Genomic DNA, 17,993 nt, shown 5'->3' with positions numbered 1-17,993 from the left:
CGTTCGGGGCTGGCCGGTTTGTGTCGTATGGTCGGTTCATCCAGCGGCGTTGGGAAGCCGGCGAAACTGTCGACGTGTTTTTGTGCGAGCTGCGTAAACTCTCGGCCCAGGCCGGGGTTGGGTACTTCTCGGGCACCACGCCCGCGTCCCGCAGTTGCATTAGGCTCGGGAGTTTCAGCCCATGGGCAACTGAGATCGGACCCAGTCTGGCGTTCGCTTCGGAGTACTGCGCACTCCGGCGCTAGGCCAGACCTCCTTCCTTGGTCGTCACGATTGACGACCGTGGACGGGTCTACCGTCGCGAAATGCTGTTGATGGTCTCCGGCATCACTAACCGTTGGAGACGGAGTTGGATAGGGGAAATGGAGGGGAGAGGGTGGTTTGCGGGCAGTCGCGCTCCGCTTACCTTGGGTCTCTCGGAAGAGAATAATAAAAGACAACCTGAAAGAAATAGGGGTTCTTTTTATCATCTACTCTTTATTTTTAAGTTTTTTTTAGTTTGGCGGCTTAGGCATGCTCCGATCGAAGGAGCACGTGTGGGGGTCCTAAAAAGGGTTTGTTTTTGAAAGTATCCCGCATTAGGACACAGTGAAGCGGTTAAAGAAGGTTTTGGTGGTTCTTCGGGTCTCCGGGAGATGTTCCTAGCGGCGCCCTGTTGAACCATGTATGAGCGCTAAAAGTAGAAAGCAATTAATCGGGGAAAAAAAAAAAAAATAAATAAATAAAAAAAAAAAATAAAAAAAATGGGAATTATATAGTATTTGCGACGAGCGCTCTAATGTGGGCGAACATCTTCGCGAGCGGAATATGCCTCGCAGAAGTGCTCGAAAGCCCGAAAGTTCTTTTTAGACGCAACGAAGTCTTGATGGGTTAAGGGACCTTCGCCCTCTAGCTCAAGAGCGAAGTGGAGCTGCGTTTGCTCCTCGTCGAGGAGTGGGCAATCCCACAGGATGTGCTCTGACGTCTGGTCGTCGTGGCCGCAGGGGCAGTCGGCGTCGTCTCTTAATTTGAAACGACGTAGATATGCTCCGAAAGCTCCGTGTCCGGTAAGGAACTGTGTGGTTGCGAATCCGCATCTCATCCAGCGCTTCTCGAGGCGAGTTTTCACCTGCGGAAAGAACTTAAAAGCTAGGCGGCCCGTGGCGGCGGTGCTCCAGCGCCTCTGCCACTCGTCCAATGAGGCCTTTCGAACGCTGTGTTGGATCGCTCTTTCCGTATCCTGCAATTTAGACACGTTCAGCGTCGGTTGGATCGTTACTTGTCCGACCGTTGCAGAACGGCTCCTTCTTAAGTGGAAGGTCGCGGACCTTCGCTGTGCGACTAAATCTATGGGTTCGACTCCGGCCAGAATGAGGCGAGCCGAATTTGGAGCCGTGTTGTAACACGCTGTTACCTGTTTCAGGGGTGCCGTCTGAGACCCTAGCAAGAGAAGTTGAGGGTGGCCTCGCGATGCCCTCTCGGCGAAAGCACCGGCGGCGTACGTTATTATTGACACATAAATCACCTTGTACATAGTCAATTTTGCGCAAAAGTTTAACCCCCAATGGCGGCCCCCCAATCTTAGTAGTTTTCCCATCGCGTCGCGACTCTTCTGGGCGGCCAGTCTAAGGTGGGCGGCGGGGTCGAATCTATAAGTTATATTGTAACCCAAGTAGCGGACTCGCGGCTCGAATTTTATGTATTGCCCGTTCATCGAAAAGCGAGGGGGACGACCCTTGTCAAGCGATCCGTTAAGCATCACCGCCACGGTCTTGTGGGGAGCGAAGGAGAGTTTATTCTCCTCGCCCCATTCTTGCAAGCGCGTCAAGGCCATCTCAGCCTTGCTCTCAATCTCTGATCTGCTGTTGGCGTTAACCAGAAGCAGGAGATCGTCGGAGTACGCGATGAGGTCGCAGTGCACGGGAAGAGGGGTTCCTAGAACTTCATCGAACATAACGTTCCACAGCAGGGGACCGAGGACGGACCCCTGCGGGCAGCCTCTTTCCAAAGATTTCCAAACAAGCGAAGCTCCAGCGTCGATTACAACTCTGCGCCTCTCGAAATAAGACCTGATAACCTTTACCAGGTCTCGCGGAACATTGCGGCGTTTTAGTCCCTCAATGATGGCCGGCCACCACGCATGATCGAACGCTCCCGAGATGTCGAGGAGCACAGCTACTGAATATTTGCCCGGGAGGGTGTCTATTTTTGATTTTAAGTAATGCATTGCGTCCTCGGTGCACAAACCTGGTCTGAAGCCAAACTGGCGCTTCGAGAGAGGAGCCTTCGCGCGGAAATGGTCCTCGAGCCGGGCTACAAGGACTTTTTCAAAAAGTTTTCCCAGAGCAGGGAGGAGAGTTATCGGGCGGTAAGCTTTAGGATCTGAAAGATTGGACTTTCCCGGCTTCTTGATGATTATCATCTTCCCGGGCTTCCAAGTGTCCGGGAAGGTGCCCTCGGACCTGCAACCTTCTAATACAGTGGTGATGATGGGGCCCGCGACCTTCCAAGATTTCCTGATGAGATCACTGGTTACGCAGTCCAAGCCGGGAGACGCCCTTGCCCGCAAGCGCTTGAGAGCAGCCTCCGTCTCCACTTCGGAGATTGGCGGGGACTCGGGGGACTCAGATGGTTCGTTAAATCGTGCTCGTGTGATAGCTTGCGATTGGGTGTCTGCAAAAGCCGGATCTTCCGGCAGCAGGGCGTTCAGGATGTTGTCGGCAGCCTGGCGGGAATCGATGGCACATATGCCATGCTTGTCGGTGATGACTGAAAGGGACGTCACTGTGCGGTCCGACATTTTGACGCATCGGTAGTGTGGGCCCCAGGTGTTTTCAGCGCTCTCCTTGGTTACGAAGTCCCTCCAGTGCTTCGTCTTTGCGGACCTAATAAGGGATTTGTAATTATTTGTCGCGGATCTCTAATCTCTTCTTATTGCGATGAAAGGGTCTTCCGGAAGAGTTGAATCGTTGATTCTGCGGCTTCCTCGAGCTCTAACTGCTTCTGTAAAAATTCTAAATGATTTACGCGATGCCCATCTGGCCCCCGAAAGAGCTGGGTTCCACCATTCCGGAAATATTTTTCTTAACTGTGCGCAGGGCTTACTGCGCGGGATGTTAAGGTCGGCCGCCGACAGAATTGCAATCTGGAGCGCCTCTGCTTTGCTATCGGGGCACGGGCCCAATCTTTTGGCTGCTCTGTCAAGTTCGATTGACAGATCGACCTCAAAATTTTTCCAGTTGGCTTTACTGAACCGGAACCGCCTCGGCAACAGGCTCTTGTTTTCTCTTATCGGCTCTGCGGATGCGGGGGCGCTCTCATTTATGTTAAAAGTTATTAGCCTGTGGTCGGAGAGGCACGCTTCCGCGTGCACTCTCCAGTTTGATATTGCCAGTGGGCTGGCGAGCGAGAAAAGCGTCGCGTCTGGGGTCGATTCCCCGATCGAGGAAAAAAACGTCGGGATCGAGGGTAGGTCACCCTTGGCGACACTTAGGCCGCTGCTGAGGATGAAGTCCACCACTGTATTGTTCCTTACGGAGTTTCTATCCTCGCGAAGTGAGGTGTCACCCCACAAAGTGGAATGAGCGTTAAGGTCGGCGCCGACGACGACGTTGCGTCCCGCAAGGGCGTCGACAGCTCGAGAGAGTCCGTTTATGTGGCCCTCGGGAGGATCGCCGTACTTGAAGTACGCAGATATACAGTACAAGTCAATGCCCGGTGCGGAAAGATGGATTACGGTGCGCCACCGATCCGAGTATTGACTCAGAAAGGTGACGCACAGGTCGCGATTAAAGACCACTATCGACGCTCCTGCGGGTTGGATCTCGAATATCCTGCACCTCGCGCCGACGCCTATTGTCCTTCCGAATGGGGCGTATGGCTCCTGAAGGAGTGCTACGTCGGTACCTAAGGCTACGGCTCTGTAACCAAATTCCGCAGTCGCTTCGCGCGATCTGCGGAGGTTTTGCTGTGCCACGAGCAGCTTGAAATTTGTCTGGGGAAGATTAGCCATTTGTGTTGGCCATCTCTCTTGCTAAGGCAGCCTTAAAGGCCGGGCAGCATTGGTCTCCCGTTCTGTGTGGGAGGGTCTCGTGCTGTCGCCTAAGGCGGCAGCAGGTGTCGCAGTTTGCTGGCTTGTCGCGGTTTGCGCACGACGCACTATCGTGCGCCCCGCTTCCGCACCAGTTGCAGGAGGCCTTAGGCGCTCTGCAGAATTTGGCTGAGTGGCCGTATAGGTGGCATTTATAGCACCTCAGGACCCTAAAGTGGTCCCTGATACGATGAGCCATTCATCCTATGTAGATCAATCCGCTGTTGACCAGCTGGGCGCGACATGAGGACGGGAGGGACACGATGACGTGAGAGGTGTCCTTAGCTCGCGTTTTCAGTTTCGTTACAAGCTTAGCCGACTTGAGAAAGTCGGCTTTGCTTATAGGCACCTCACCCTCGATGTTCTGTGCAAACATCGAGGTGAGAAACGACTCGCCGGTCACGTCTCCTGGGTCGTTCGGGACGTCGTGTATTATTACACGAGGGTCCTTTAGACCCTGAAGGGAGGCCCGTAGTCCGGCCTTCTCAAGGGCCGAGTTGAATCCTACGATTCTCTCGGCCTCGGAACGGTTTGCAACCAAGATACCGGTCGCGTTACCCGCGGCCGGTAGAACCCTCTTTACGTGCAGCTTTGAAGCTGCGGGGTTTACGGCTTTCGTAAAGGCCGCAATTGCCTCCTTGGAGGTTTTGATTTTATCCCCGATAGGGACGAGTCTCACGACCGATGAGTATGCCATCGGCGAGGGCTGCGGCGCTTGTGGAGACCCCCTCAGCTCTCTCACGAGGCTTGCGGTGGTCGGCTGCTGCGGCTGAAAATGACGCTCTATTCGTCGAATAGACTGATCGATTGACGCCAGTCTAGTTTCTGCTCCCTCGTTAGAGGGGGAAGAAGGTTTGACCGCTTTTTCGGTTTCCTTCTCATGGAGGGACTTAATTGTCGCTGCTATCAGAGTAAGACTCTGACGAGCAGCTGCTGTGAGGCAGTCGGACGACCGAGCGATCAAGACGATCTTCTCGCACTGGGCAAGAATGCTCGTCTCGGGAGCTGTAAGCTCCAAGGCCTCCTCTGTATGCAGCTTCTGCGTGAGGGCCGGAAAGTCCTCTTTGACGCGCTTTTTGTTCGCGGGGGGCGACGGGGGCGATGTTTGCCGCTTACGCGTTGGCTGCGCCGAAAGGCAGTCCATAAGCTCCTGGATAGAGCTGGAGGAGCTTGAGGAGCTCATGCGACGCGAGGTAGAGGGAGCTCCCCTAGAGGGGGCCTTTGGTTTCGATTTTTCCATCGGTTTCCTTAGTGTCTCGGGTGTTGTGATCGGTGTCGCGGGTGTTGTGACCGGTGTCGAGAGGGATGTTTATTGGCTGCGGGTGTTGCAGTCTTCGGTCTCGGAACCGAGGCCTTGGCAGCCCCCTTTTTATGGGGGGCTGATGCTTTGCTCATTATGAGCTTTTATATATAATTAAAAAAAAAAAATTTACAAAAAAAAAAAATTTAAATAAATAAAAAAAAGGGGTTCCCACTGGTTGACGTTCGCTGGAGCGCGGAGGAGGTGATCGTTTGCGCGCGGGAGGGGGGGTCTGCTGTTCGAGCGTGGGCCGATGCACGCTCGAGCTGCGTGAGTACACGGTGATTCACTTTAAACTCCGACGACTATATCTCGGCTCGCAGTCGTCGGATCGATTTGAAAGTTCGGTAAATCGATTTATGTTTTTTTTCCCTATTTATTGGGGTGCCTTTAGGGGGGTGCAGGGGTCTCGGGGACCAAAGTAAATTTCTGCAAGGTCTCGGCTTTGCCGGCGGTCGGGCCAAAAAGTGCACCGAAGCAAATCGATACTTATCGGTTTCTTGTCGGGCCGATTGATGTTTTGATGGGGTCAGGTGTTAGTGCGGCCCTTCTGTGCCAAAGATTGACCCAGAATGTGCCGTGTGTCCGCTTTTGGTTGTCGACTCGTTCGGAGCTTGTGAGAACTACCGCTCGGTTCGGCTACTGGAGCGCGACTGCCCAGGTCGGGGTAGAGAGTGACGCGCTGTTGGCGACCCACTTCATTGTAGGGCTTCCGGAGCGGGCGTCGCGAGACCTGCGAGCATTCGTGGGGGGCGCGACCACGTTGCCGCCGCTTAAGGACATAGTGGCGAGGGCGCGAGTGACAATGACGGAAGAGGCTGACGAAGATTCGCGCCAAACGGTCTCGATTGTCGCGAGACACGAAAGTGCGAGTGCGCGTGCTCGAACGACGGTTAGATGCCACCGGTGCGGCGGTGGCCATTTTGTTCGCGAGTGTAGAAATCCCGCGTTCACCCCCACTCACGCTCTCGACTGCTGGGTGTGCGGTGAACGTGGACACGTCGCCCGGAAGTGTCCACGTCGAGCGAACGTTAAGACCCGGGGAAACGGACTATAGGCTGGTGCGCCGCCAGCTTCCGACCGATGTTAAAGGCGCTGCCGATAATCGATGCGCGTATCAACGGAGTGCGCGTTCGAGCCCTCGCGGACACCGGTTGCTCTAAGACAATAGTGCGCGCAAACCTGTGCTCGACGAGGACGAGTTCGGCTAAAATCGTGGTCGCAGTCGACGGTACAAGGATACAGTGTTCCGGTGAAGCGAGTGTCACTGTCGAAGCCCTTGGGGCCGTCATCACGGTCAGTTGTCTTCTTCTCGAAGATGTGTTTTCTGGGGCGGACGCAGTGCTAGGCATGGACTTCATCGTGGGGATAGGAGGCGTGAATTTCTCTTCTGTCGGAGTAAGGCGAGCAGAGACTGGCTCGAGCGAGCGTATCGCAGCTGCGGTGGCGTCCGAGCAGGCGGAAAACTGCACAATCGTGGATCGGGACTTCGAAGCGACTTTCGACGGTTAAAAGTGGACGGCGAAGTGGCGATGGAAGGCTGGAGAGGAGCCCGTTCTCAAGAATCGCGTTTCAGAGTACGCAAGTACAGGAAAGCCTGACGCGAAAGAAGACTTCGACCGGTAGGTTCGCTCTTGGATCTCGAAAGGATAGTTGGTGCCGTGCGAGACGTCGCGCAGTGAAGGACTTTTGCCTTTGATGGCCGTGATCCAGCGGAACAAAGGAAAGGTCAGGCCGGTGCTCGACTATCGCGAGCTGAACGGCTACGTTGAAAGCCACCCGGGAGCTGATGTTGCGGTGTGTGACGAAGCGATGCGGTGGTGGCGGAGAAGGCACGGTGCCTCGAAGATAATTGATCTTAAATCAGCCTACCTCCAAGTTCATGTGGACGCGTCGATGTGGCAGTTCCAGCAGGTGCAATATGCGGGACGCGCATTTAGACTGACGCGATTAGGGTTCGGACTGAATTGTGCACCAAAAATAATGTCTGCGATCGTGAAGTTCGTATTGAAAAAGGACCAGATGATTGAAAGTGCCACAGACGCGTTCATGGACGACATTTTGGTCGACGAAAGCATCGTGCCGTGCGACAAAGTCGTTGCACATCTTAAACGGTTCGGGTTGGAGGCTAAACCACCAGAATTGCTAGATGGCGGATGGGCGTTAGGTCTTGCCATCGTCAAGGACCGCATGGGATGTCTGCAGTTTCGCCGAGGCAATAAAATACCCTCCGTATCAGAGAGGTTGACGAGGAGGCAGCTTTTTTCCCTGTGCGGACAGCTCACAGGCCACTATCCAGTGGGGGGTTGGCTGAGGGTCGCTTGCAGCTTCCTTAAGCGCGAGTGCGGGGCTGGTTCCTGGGGAGAGCCTGTTAGCGAGAGAGTAGCAGCGATGCTGCGGCAAGTGGTAGAGCGTGTTGAACGAGAAGACCCAGTGAAAGGACCGTGGCACGTTCCGGATACGAATAGAGGTCGAGTCTGGTGCGACGCGAGTTCAATCGCACTCGGCGCGGCGGTCGAGATCGGAGGAGCTGTGGTAGAAGACGGGGCATGGCTCAGGAAACCAGCTGACGCGAGCCACATCAACACGGCTGAATTGGAAGCTGTCATAAAAGGCATCAACCTCGCGACTAAATGGCGGCTGAAGGACATAGAGGTGATGACGGATTCGGCCACAGTAAAGAGTTGGCTTGACTCTGTATTGTCGGACGCGTCGAGGCCTAAAGTGTCGGGAATGGCGGAGATGTTGGTGCGGCGACGTCTCGGCCTCGTTGGGGAACTTGTGCAAGCGTACGGTCTCATAGTTCGGGTAGTGTATGTGCCTTCGGAGAAAAACAAAGCTGACGTGTTCACCCGAGGGAACAGACAGTGGGTGAAAAGTGAAACGATTGCGATTTGTGGGGTCACAGTTGACGAGCTTCACCAAATGAACCATCTGGGGGTCGACAGAACATTAAACCTAACTCGCATGGTGAACACGAACACTACGCGAGCGGAGGTCGAGAGATGCGTCAGGGCATGTGAAAGATGCACTACCATAGACCCGGCGCCGGCAGCCCATGAAGAAGGTAGCCTCGAAGTGTCGCATCCATGGGTAAGACTCGCAGTGCACTTCACGCACTATGGGACGGCACTGTACTTAACGGTAGTGGATTGTGGCCCGGGAAGATTTGCGGTGTGGCGGGAGGTCGCTGGGGAGAGTGGTGATTGTGTTGTGAAAAACTTGGAGCAAGTGTTTCGGGAACGCGGCCCGCCCCAAAAATTGCTCATGGACAATGGCACTGCGTTTCGATCCCGCCTTGTGCAAGAGCTGTGTGACCGATGGGGCGTGTGTTCCAGGTTTCGGGCAGCCTACAGACCGGCAGGCAACGGTATTGTAGAGAGGAACCACCGGACGGTGAAGCGAATCGCTGCTAGGAGCCGAATTTCACCTGTTGCGACCTCTCCCCTTTGGAGATGGCCGTCTTTTCTTCTCGAAGGACCACCGTCTCTCGACGGAATTAAACACCTCTAACCATAGAAATGCTTTATTATCAGAGTTTACATTCTCAGAATCCTTGCTGACGCACGACCATACGCCGTGACAGCTGAGGCGCCTTCAGGTTATTTATACACAAAAAACCACGCACGGCCATAACACACTTTTATTCGGCCATGCATAAATATATGTAAAATTGTCGGAACATTCTCCCCCCTTAAAGGAACGCACATACTTTGAACAAGGGAGAAGTATTGTTCTTTCAAAACACTAGTTGAACAAACTTATTGAAAAACAGTTGGCTGAACACAATTATATTAACTATTCAAAAAGGTTCGCCACTCAGCTAAATACAAACTCTGCCACATTGGCGCAGAAATTATAACACATGAGTATTCCCAACCGAAAAACAATACCAAAGTATACAAAACAAAAATTATAATACACAAGTATACAGAACAGATAATACGTACAAACATCGTAACATATAAACATTGCAAAAACTTATGTTTGGAACATTTTTTCCTCCCTACCCTTCAAGTAGCTTTGTATCTTATTTTTAAAAGATACTTGTTTACTCACTATTTTCTAATTTCATCGCCTGAGCGATGTTTACGCTCATTTGTTTTATTACACTGTGTCCTGTTGCTGCTCCACTGGTAAGAGTGCTAGCCTGCTGACTGCACGTTTGATGATGCCGCTAGGCGTTTTTACCGAGACAACGCGTACAACTCCATCTTCTCCTGGCTGCAGCCCGATCACCCGTCCAAGTTGCCATTGAAGAGGAGGCAGATTGTCCTCCCTCAACAACACCATGTCGCCAATGTCAGGATTGGAGGAACCCGATCTGAAGCTGCGCTGCTGCATCAATGTCACATACTCCTTGGACCACCTGGCCCAGAAGTGCTGCACCAGCTGTTGCAAACGTCTGTACTGAGACAGCCGTGACTCCGGCACGTCGTGCACGTTTTTCTGGGGACATGCAGTTAGTGGCTCGCCGATAAGGAAATGACCAGGAGTCAATGGAATGAAGTCATTTGGATCATTGGAACTTGGAGTGAGCGGACGCGAATTTAATACTGACTCGATCTGCGCAACGACGGTACTGAAGGCCTCATATGTTAAGGACGCGTTTCCCACTACCCTTACCAGATGTCGCTTGGCTGATTTGACAGCCGCTTCCCACAGACCGCCAAAATGCGGTGACCGTGGTGGTATGAATCTCCATTTAATCCCTTGTTCAGCTAACGAAGCCGGAACTTCCTTGAAGTTGGCAGATCTTAGAAGCCTTCCTAGCTGACGAGAGGCTCCCACAAAGTTCGTGGCATTATCGGAGTGCAACTCGGCAGGTTTGCCCCTCCTCGCGATAAATCGTCTCAAGGTGTTCATGAACTCATTTGTAGTGAGTCCCGTGACAACCTCCAGGTGTACTGCCTTTGTCGCAAAACACACAAAGACACACACATAGCCATTCATCATTGATCGGTTCCGATATGCTTTGATGGATGCATCGCAGAATCCGACCAATTTGATGTTAGACGGACACTGCGCAAACCTATGGCGTGAGGCAACTATTGCCTTTAGGCCATTTAAGCCCCCGTACAACAATTGCCAGGAGCTGAATAAAGAGCTGGGGATTTCATCATCCCAGCCAAGCTTCTCCTTCCACAACTGCTGCATGTATATTTTTAATATTACAACAACGGGACCGACGAGACCCAGTGGATCAAAAATTTGTGCGATCGACTTGAGGATCTCCCTTTTGGTCACTGGGACTGTCTCCGGGAATGCTGCCATAAAAAAGAACCTATCTGTTCTCGTTTCCCAGCCCATTCCCAGTGTCGTTGACTCATTCATCTCAATGATATGGTGAGAGATCTGCCCCTTTGCGTCCTCCTTGAGATCGCTTATCACCCTTGGCTCGTTTGACAGCCATTTTTTCAGGGTGAAACAACCCTTTCTCAATATGACGTCAATTTGAGACCGTAATGCCTTAATCATTTTTTATGACTGCTAGATATCATTTTTTATGACTGCAGAAGCTGCAGGAAAATCAACCTCTGTCTCGGCTGCAAGTTGATGCAGGTAACGCACCGACAAAAATGAAGCTGGAGCTGTCCCGTACGTTACTGTGTTCAGCTGGAACGATTTCACGTCGTCGCGTGGGTCAGATCGCCACAAGATTTTTTGAAATCTCCTATGGGAGGCGTGAACCTGAACCTGCCGGTACATTTTCTCTATGTCAGCCGTAATGACATACGTGAACCGACGAAAACGAATCAACACGACAAAAATATCCCGCTGTAGTTTTGGACCAACCATCAGTAGATCATTGAGCGAGGCACCGTTGCTGGACTTGAACGATGCATCGAAAACCACTCGGAGCTTGGTTGTGAGGCTACTTTCCTTTATCACAGCATGGTGTGGAATGTAGTAACCTTCGTCCCTTATGGACGGATCAGTGGGAAGCTCAGACATGTGACCAAGAGAGATATACTCTTTAAGAAAGTCAGTATACTCATCTCGAATCTTTACAGACTTCGCCAGCTTTCTCTCTAAAGCAAGGAAACGCTTAAGCGCTGGCTCGTATGATACACCCAAAGTGCGGTCATCGGTTTTGAATGGAAGGCGTACAACAAATCTACCTTCCGTTGTACGACTTGTTGAACCCTTGAATTCTTCCTCGCACTTGTCGCTGTGATTAGCTCTTAGGTCATTACTGACCTCTTCGAGCTCCCAGAACTTTTTTAACTGCCTGTTCATCTGCACTAAGCTAAGATTGCAGGCAGGATCTTTAGCGGCCGGTGCTAAGATGCTACCTGACACTATCCACCCAAATGTGGAATTTGCCAGAATTACTACTGACCCATCCTCAAGTTCGATTCTTTTGCGCCCACTGCGCATTGATTCAAAGAACCAACTTGCGTTAAGGATCACATCCACCTCTCCCGGCAAGTCAAATTCATTGTCTGCCAGTTGAATATATCTAGGGATGGCCCTACGTACATTGCTGTTGGCCATGCTTGGAATTTTTGCAGTCAATTTCGGCATGACCATAGCGTCAATTACCGACCACTGCTTTTCCTTCCTCGACGCTATTTTTAGCTGTACAGAGCCTTGACTAGCAGCCACAGACTCCGCTACACCCACTATGTTGGCGCTGGATTTGCGGATGTTCAAACCCAGCCTGTCAACCAGTGCACATGATACAAGGTTCGTCTCAGCGCCAGTGTCAAGAAGGGCTCGGCAGACTTGCGTGGAATCATTTCGACCCCGGATGGATCATTTTACCGTCGAAAGTAAAGCTATTTGCGATACTACGTTACCGGTTTGACCTGGACGGCAGGCGATTACAGCGGACATTGTCGCTTTTAGAGCTTCTGCTTGATCCCTATCTTCATGGAGCAAAAAGTGATGCCTTTTTGCACACACTGAGCAGCAACTGCCCCTGCAATTACCAGCACTATGACCTTTCCGCAGGCAATTAAAACATAGTGCGTTTCGTTTCACGATGACCCACCTTTTATGGACATGCAATTGTTTGAAACTGGGGCACTCACCCAACTTGTGAGTCCCCTTGCACTGAGGACATACCTCGCGCAACGGCTGATGACTCACTCGGTGAACAACTTTAGGCTCCTTAATGGGGACCTGAGTCGGGATAATTGTGTTTTTCAACACTTGATGTTTCGTTTTTAGGAATGTTAACAACGCTACGAACGTTGTCAATTTGATTGTTAGTGCTGTCGCTTCCCATTCGCGGGACAGCACCACTGTCAATTTTGACACGATGACCTGCACTAGGACAAAATCCCAATGCTGCACTGGCAGCCCAAGACCTTCCAGTGCTCTTACGTGCAACGTAGCCGCATCGATCAGCTTCCTTAACCCCACATGGGAGCCGGCGCTAACTGTCGAAATACTGAGCAGTGCTCTCCAGTGCTCAGTGGCTAAAATTTTCGGGTTGTCGAACCGTGATCGCAACAACTCCCATGCGAAGTCAAATGACTGACCTGCGGACTCTATACCGCGAAGGACCTCAGCGGCTTCTCCCTTGACCGAAGTCAACAAATAGTGGACTTTCTCTTCATCTGATATGTTTGCCATTCGGCAAACAATATTTAGAAAAAGGCTAGAGAAATGCGGCCAATCTTTGTGGTTACAATGAAGGCAACCGAAGGGCAGGTAATGAAACATTAGTAGGCGGCGCGACTGTTGGGAGGGGGGGTTGCCCCCGTGCATATCGCACTATTAACTCTTTCGCGGCGTAAATGGCTTTGTAATAATCCCTTTCGAACGCCGAGGTAGCTTCATCGTCCACCTCACCTATGGTGCATTCGATGTCCTCCTGGACCTGTCTGAAGGTCCTTAAGACATCCACAACGTCATCAAGATGTACTTGAAGACCCGACGCGTCTCCTCTCGACACGCAGCCCTCAACAGCGTCGGCAAATCGCTTAAGCTGCGACTGCAGCCTAGAACGCTTCAGTATGTCGCGTTTCGACATATTGACTCGAGGGAAAAGTTTGAGGTTAGGAAATAACAAGTGGGGAACGGCTAACCACTAACCTAAATGTCCTCTCGTCCATCTGCGCAGCTTCTCGACCCGGCTGCTTCCCTATGATGCCCCGCAGTTTCTCAGCTGCTGCTGCCCCGAATGCTTCCTCAGCGAAGCGCTGGTGGTCCATCCGGCTCGTAGGACCAAATGTTGCGACCTCTCCCCTTTGGAGATGGCCGTCTTTTCTTCTCGAAGGACCACCGTCTCTCGACGGAATTAACCACCTCTAACCATAGAAATGTTTTATTATCAGAGTTTACATCCTCAGAATCCTTGCTTACGCACGACCATACGCCGTGACAGCTGAGGCGCCTTCAGGTTATTTATACACAAAAAACCACGCACGGCCATAACACACTTTTATTCGGCCATGCATAAATATATGTAAAATTGTCGGAACATCACCATTGCAGGCCGCATTCTGGTATAATCTAGCATCAGAGGGAATGAGAGGAAAGACCGCCCCATCTTCAGCTGTTTTCGCTTATCAGTGGCGCCATCCAGCAGCAAAGACAGCGACGACGCAGCCCGTGGACGGGTGCCCATTCCGAACGGGAGACGTTGTCTTCGTGAAGCCGCCAGGGGTGCGCTGTACGACGGAGTGGCCCAGAGGACGCGTCGACAGCGTCATTTCCACGAACAACGTCGTCGTGGACGGAATGCCCAGACACGTGTTGGACCTGCGCAGAGTTCCGGAGCAGCCAACGTCGGTCACCGGAGAGTTGCCAGTGGATCACCAGGATCTGACAACTCTGTTCGAGACAACGGAGGCTGCAGAGCCAATGCAGACCGAAAGGGACCCGCCAGCAGCAGAGAGGAGTCGTGTGCAACGAACCAGAAGGAGGCCTGCGCGGTTTCAAGATTTTGTGTTGTGATGTGGACATCAGGGGAGCGTGTGGTGTGATGGCAACCCCGATGCGGGGGAAGAAGGGTAGTAGCAACACTGGGTGCAGGAGGGACGCACGTGGACGGAGCGCGGGACCATGGGGAAGGACACGCGCACCGCAGCACATGTTGTTAAATTCTAGTCGCTACAATATTACACATAAAATATATAATAAGTCTATAAAAAAACATCACAACTAATAAGACTTCTTAATAAACCAAAAAATATTTTTTATCAAAACTACCAAACATAATAAACATACTTGTCTTCAGCACACAACTTATTCGCTATGTTCAAAAGTATAAGGTTTTTCAACTATAAAAGAAAAATTGGAAATGGAAGAGAAAGTTAGTATTTAAACATACATGCTTTTGCTTTAAAACACAAATATTATATGTGAAGCATTAATAAAAGCCAACTCAAGAAATGCTTTTTTCGAGATAATCGAAATAAAAAAAAACAATATTCAATACGTGATCAATTTCTGTCATTGATTGGTCAGTCGCGCTGAGGGGTGGAGCGTATGGTCGATAATACACCGGCGTCTCGTTAGTGAGTTTAATTTCCATTTCGCTTAAGTGAGTCAAACCTAAATCACTCTCGCTGGAAGAGAAACAGCTCAGCTTATCCTTGAGAAGTTCGACTAGTTTCACCATGTCCTCATTCTCGATATTTCCCACATCCAAGTCCGAATTATTAAGTGATATGATGGTACTTACAGTTGTTGTGGTCTTAGCTAACAAAGGCTCCTTTAGTTGTATAGCTCTGCACCTGGTCGCCCTCGCCACCAATTTTCCTGCTTTCCAGTTAAGTTCTCCACTGCCCAGGTTGGTGACTTTCACTCCTATTCTCTCCGCCGCCTGTAGAATACCACTGGGGATGGCTACTGAGGATCTGCCGTCTTCGAACACTTTCGTGCTCATCTCGTAATCTTCGCCTGGCTGAGCCCCATCGATGATGACGTTTACTATTTCGGTCACTCCGTTCGGTATCGTCACATCTTCTGACAAGAGGACCCTGTGTCTCACGTCCTCGGGCTCCAACGAGATGTTCTTCAGCATGTTCGAGACGTCCTCCTTGAGCAGCAGCGCCTTGCCGCCCTGTACCACCAGTGATACTCCTTCTTCCCCTAGCGCCGGTTGACCTATAATCAGATCCGCATTAGAAATATTGCATTGCGTCACCAACGCCTCAATGCTCAAGTCTATATCGTCAATTGTTAAAGTAAACGTAGATACGCTGTCAGCTTTCCCAATTCCGCCACCAAATCCTCTGAGGAGAGTCAGCTGTGGTACCATTTGCAGCTTCAAGCGATTGGCACAATTCGCTGATAACAAATTATGCTGACATCCAGTATCTATATAAACTTTGACTTCATTCCCATTCACGCATCCCTTCTTTCTGTATATAAGGTCTAAATCAGTACTCACCAGTTTAACATCGACGGTGCGCCTCTCCTTAGGGTCTCGTCGCCGTTTAGTTAAAACGTTTCTTACCCTACATTGTCGATGGGTGTGTCCGCCTTTGCCGCACAGCATGCACCGTTGCATCCGAGGTTTCGGGCAGTCTCGGCTGAAGTGATTGCCATACTGCTGGCAATTGTAGCACCTGACCAGTCGCTTTTCAGTCGTCGCCTCGACTTCCTCAGCTGCGGGCTCCGCCCTCGCTCGCTTCGGTTTGGAGTGATAACTCCTCGCCCTGATGGTCCTCGCCTTAGTGAGTTTCCTCTCTCCGGAAGAACTGGACGACTGCGATGCATAAGTGGCCACGAACTTCGGCGACTTATAGTCGTCGAGACCACTCAGCAGCCTGTTATACAAATCTTCTGGGTCCTCGCTGACGCAGGCATAGGCATTCGCGTGCAGCTCGTCAGGCAGTCCAAATATTATGCATGACACTGCCTTAGCGCCAGTCAAGTCGCAGCACTTGCACATCGCCAGCTTCTCCCTATAATAAGTCGTCATCGACTCGTCATCCTTCTTTTTCGTCGTAATCATTTGAAACAACGTCGCCGCGAAGCCATCTCTCCTTGGGAAGGTACGCCGCAAGCTGGTCTTCCACTCTTCCCAAGTGAGGTTATACTTCGTAAGATGACTATACCAGTCTTCGGCCGCCCCTTTCAACTTCATCTGCATTAAGCAGGATTTTTCGTAATCAGTCCAATTATGCGCCAGAGCCATCTGCTCGACCATCGCTATCGGTCCACCTGCAGGCTTTTGTTGTCCGGGTCGAACGGCTTCACAATGTCGATAGGCGCTCGGAAACCTGCGATGCCGGGCCCCGCGATTGAGGAGGCCTGGATAACTTCCTGCGCCGGACCGCTAACGGGCACCGCCGGCTCGACATTTCCCTCTGCACCTGGGATTCCGGACCGCCGAATGATTGCTTCGAGGCGGCGCACTATCCGGTCTTCGAGCATCTGCAACGCGTCGACCTCGTCTCCCGACACGCTTCCCGCCCGAATTTCCGCCGCGATGTCCGACAAGCAGCCCGACTCCACGTCCATCTCGAGGATGTCTTCGCGGACGAACCTGCTAACAGCCCTATTCAACGATTTATTAGGACTTACTTGTACTCCGGGGCCACCCCTTCCGCCAAGATCACCGCTAGTTCCGGGGACGCCTCTCCCTGCATGGTCGCCCCTTTCAATAAGATCACCCCTCCTCGCATCGCCGCTAGTTCCGCTAGTTCCGGGAGCTTCTCTTCTTCCCAGGCCGCTACTTCCGTCGGCGGCGTTGTTTACGTTTTCTTTGTTGGCGGCCATCTTGTTTGTAGTGGCGTCGTTAGCAACAAAGCACGCGAGATTCAAAATGCGCCGTTAGACTCCTGCAGCCGGTTCTCAGCACACGCGAGTAGCACGATCAGCACGATCCCACTTCTGAATTGTTACACAGAGTTTTCTGTTTATATATGTATGTGTAGAGTAGTAGTCGCTTGTCAGGTCGGCTTGAGCTCCGGTCACACGTCTGTCTGGAATGGCGGGCGCCATTGGATCTCCCACCCGCTAACCCACGATCGCAATGCACGCCCGCCAAGTGTTGCCACTCTGCATTGCGGATTAAGGGTTTAACACTATAGTATATGTTTAAGTCACTAGATTTGAAATATTTATTTGATTTGTGTTGATTTTTAAATATATATTAGTTATACTAGCTAAGGGGAACTAACTGTAACCTTCTTGGCCCAACAGGGCAAGGGCGAAGTCCTAACGGTAATTCCTTTACATAGCTGTGTTTCTTCAAGCGATATGGATGACATAGGTCAGGCATGGCGAACCTTTTTGGGGTCGCGTGCCAAAAATCCTCAAATATTATTCCTCGATTGTGTGGCGTGCCCAAGGAGTAAAAAAATTACCAAGACAGAAAAAAATAAATACATTATTAATTCTTTTTTTAAAACGATTGTCGTTTATCTTAGAAAACATTTGATAATTAATAAAATGAAATAAATTAATAATTCACAGGTTATTTAATCAAGATTTTAATTTTTTAAATTTCAAATTTAAAAATATTTTTGAACTTGGAAATCGTTCGCGTGCAAACCAAATTCTCAAACGTGCCACCTCGGGCACGCGTGCCCTTTTTTTTATTTTTATTTATTTATTTTTTTTTCCGGAGGGGAGAAACCTTCAAAAGGCACCTCTGGCGTATTTTTCAGCCTTTGGTAGTGTGGGATTTTTACCCACTAAAACTCCCCCCCCCCT

At 51.1% G+C, this 17,993-nt stretch overlaps 4 protein-coding genes and 1 pseudogene across 4 annotated transcripts; 1 reads left to right on the top strand and 4 right to left on the bottom strand.

Moving 5' to 3' along the window:
* Window positions 1-2,899: 2,899 nt before the first annotated feature.
* Window positions 2,900-3,991, bottom strand: LOC148229062 (uncharacterized). Its single transcript, XM_088196808.1, has one exon. It carries the CDS (start codon window positions 3,989-3,991, stop codon window positions 2,900-2,902), a length of 1,092 nt encoding a protein of 363 aa, XP_088052934.1.
* A 3,076-nt stretch (window positions 3,992-7,067) lies between these two features.
* LOC148229061 (uncharacterized) lies at window positions 7,068-8,785 on the top strand. The gene is made up of 2 exons (XM_088196804.1): window positions 7,068-8,462; window positions 8,708-8,785. The coding sequence occupies exons 1-2, from the start codon at window positions 7,068-7,070 to the stop codon at window positions 8,783-8,785; spliced, it is 1,473 nt and encodes a 490-aa protein (XP_088052930.1).
* Window positions 8,786-8,879: 94 nt separating this feature from the next.
* LOC148229060 (uncharacterized) lies at window positions 8,880-10,822 on the bottom strand. Its single transcript, XM_088196955.1, has one exon. It carries the CDS (start codon window positions 10,701-10,703, stop codon window positions 9,477-9,479), a length of 1,227 nt encoding a protein of 408 aa, XP_088053081.1. The 5' UTR covers window positions 10,704-10,822; the 3' UTR covers window positions 8,880-9,476.
* Window positions 10,823-10,859: 37 nt separating this feature from the next.
* LOC148229059 (uncharacterized) lies at window positions 10,860-12,953 on the bottom strand (annotated as a pseudogene).
* A 2,317-nt stretch (window positions 12,954-15,270) lies between these two features.
* On the bottom strand, window positions 15,271-16,482 carry LOC148229058 (uncharacterized). The gene is made up of 2 exons (XM_088196956.1): window positions 15,721-16,482; window positions 15,271-15,434 (listed from the first exon to the last, which is right to left on the bottom strand). The coding sequence occupies exons 1-2, from the start codon at window positions 16,480-16,482 to the stop codon at window positions 15,420-15,422; spliced, it is 777 nt and encodes a 258-aa protein (XP_088053082.1). The 3' UTR covers window positions 15,271-15,419.
* Window positions 16,483-17,993: the final 1,511 nt, after the last annotated feature.

Source organism: Plectrocnemia conspersa, unplaced genomic scaffold, assembly GCF_051122295.1.
Source record: "Plectrocnemia conspersa isolate PC_06_02 unplaced genomic scaffold, ASM5112229v1 ptg000011l, whole genome shotgun sequence".
NCBI classification, from domain to species: Eukaryota; Metazoa; Arthropoda; class Insecta; order Trichoptera; family Polycentropodidae; genus Plectrocnemia; species Plectrocnemia conspersa.
Note: the sequence above shows the minus strand (reverse complement) of the source record. Positions and strands in the feature narration are given on the sequence as shown.

Coding starts and splice junctions, on each gene's coding strand:
- LOC148229062 (XM_088196808.1), bottom strand. CDS start 3,991: ATGGCTAATCTTCCCCAGACAAATTTCAAGCTGCTCGTGGCACAGCAA.
- LOC148229061 (XM_088196804.1), top strand. CDS start 7,068: ATGGCCGTGATCCAGCGGAACAAAGGAAAGGTCAGGCCGGTGCTCGAC. Junction 8,463..8,707: donor TCGAAGTGTCGCATCCATGG/GTAAGACTCGCA, acceptor CGTGTGTTCCAG/GTTTCGGGCAGCCTACAGAC.
- LOC148229060 (XM_088196955.1), bottom strand. CDS start 10,703: ATGAATGAGTCAACGACACTGGGAATGGGCTGGGAAACGAGAACAGAT.
- LOC148229058 (XM_088196956.1), bottom strand. CDS start 16,482: ATGGTCGAGCAGATGGCTCTGGCGCATAATTGGACTGATTACGAAAAA.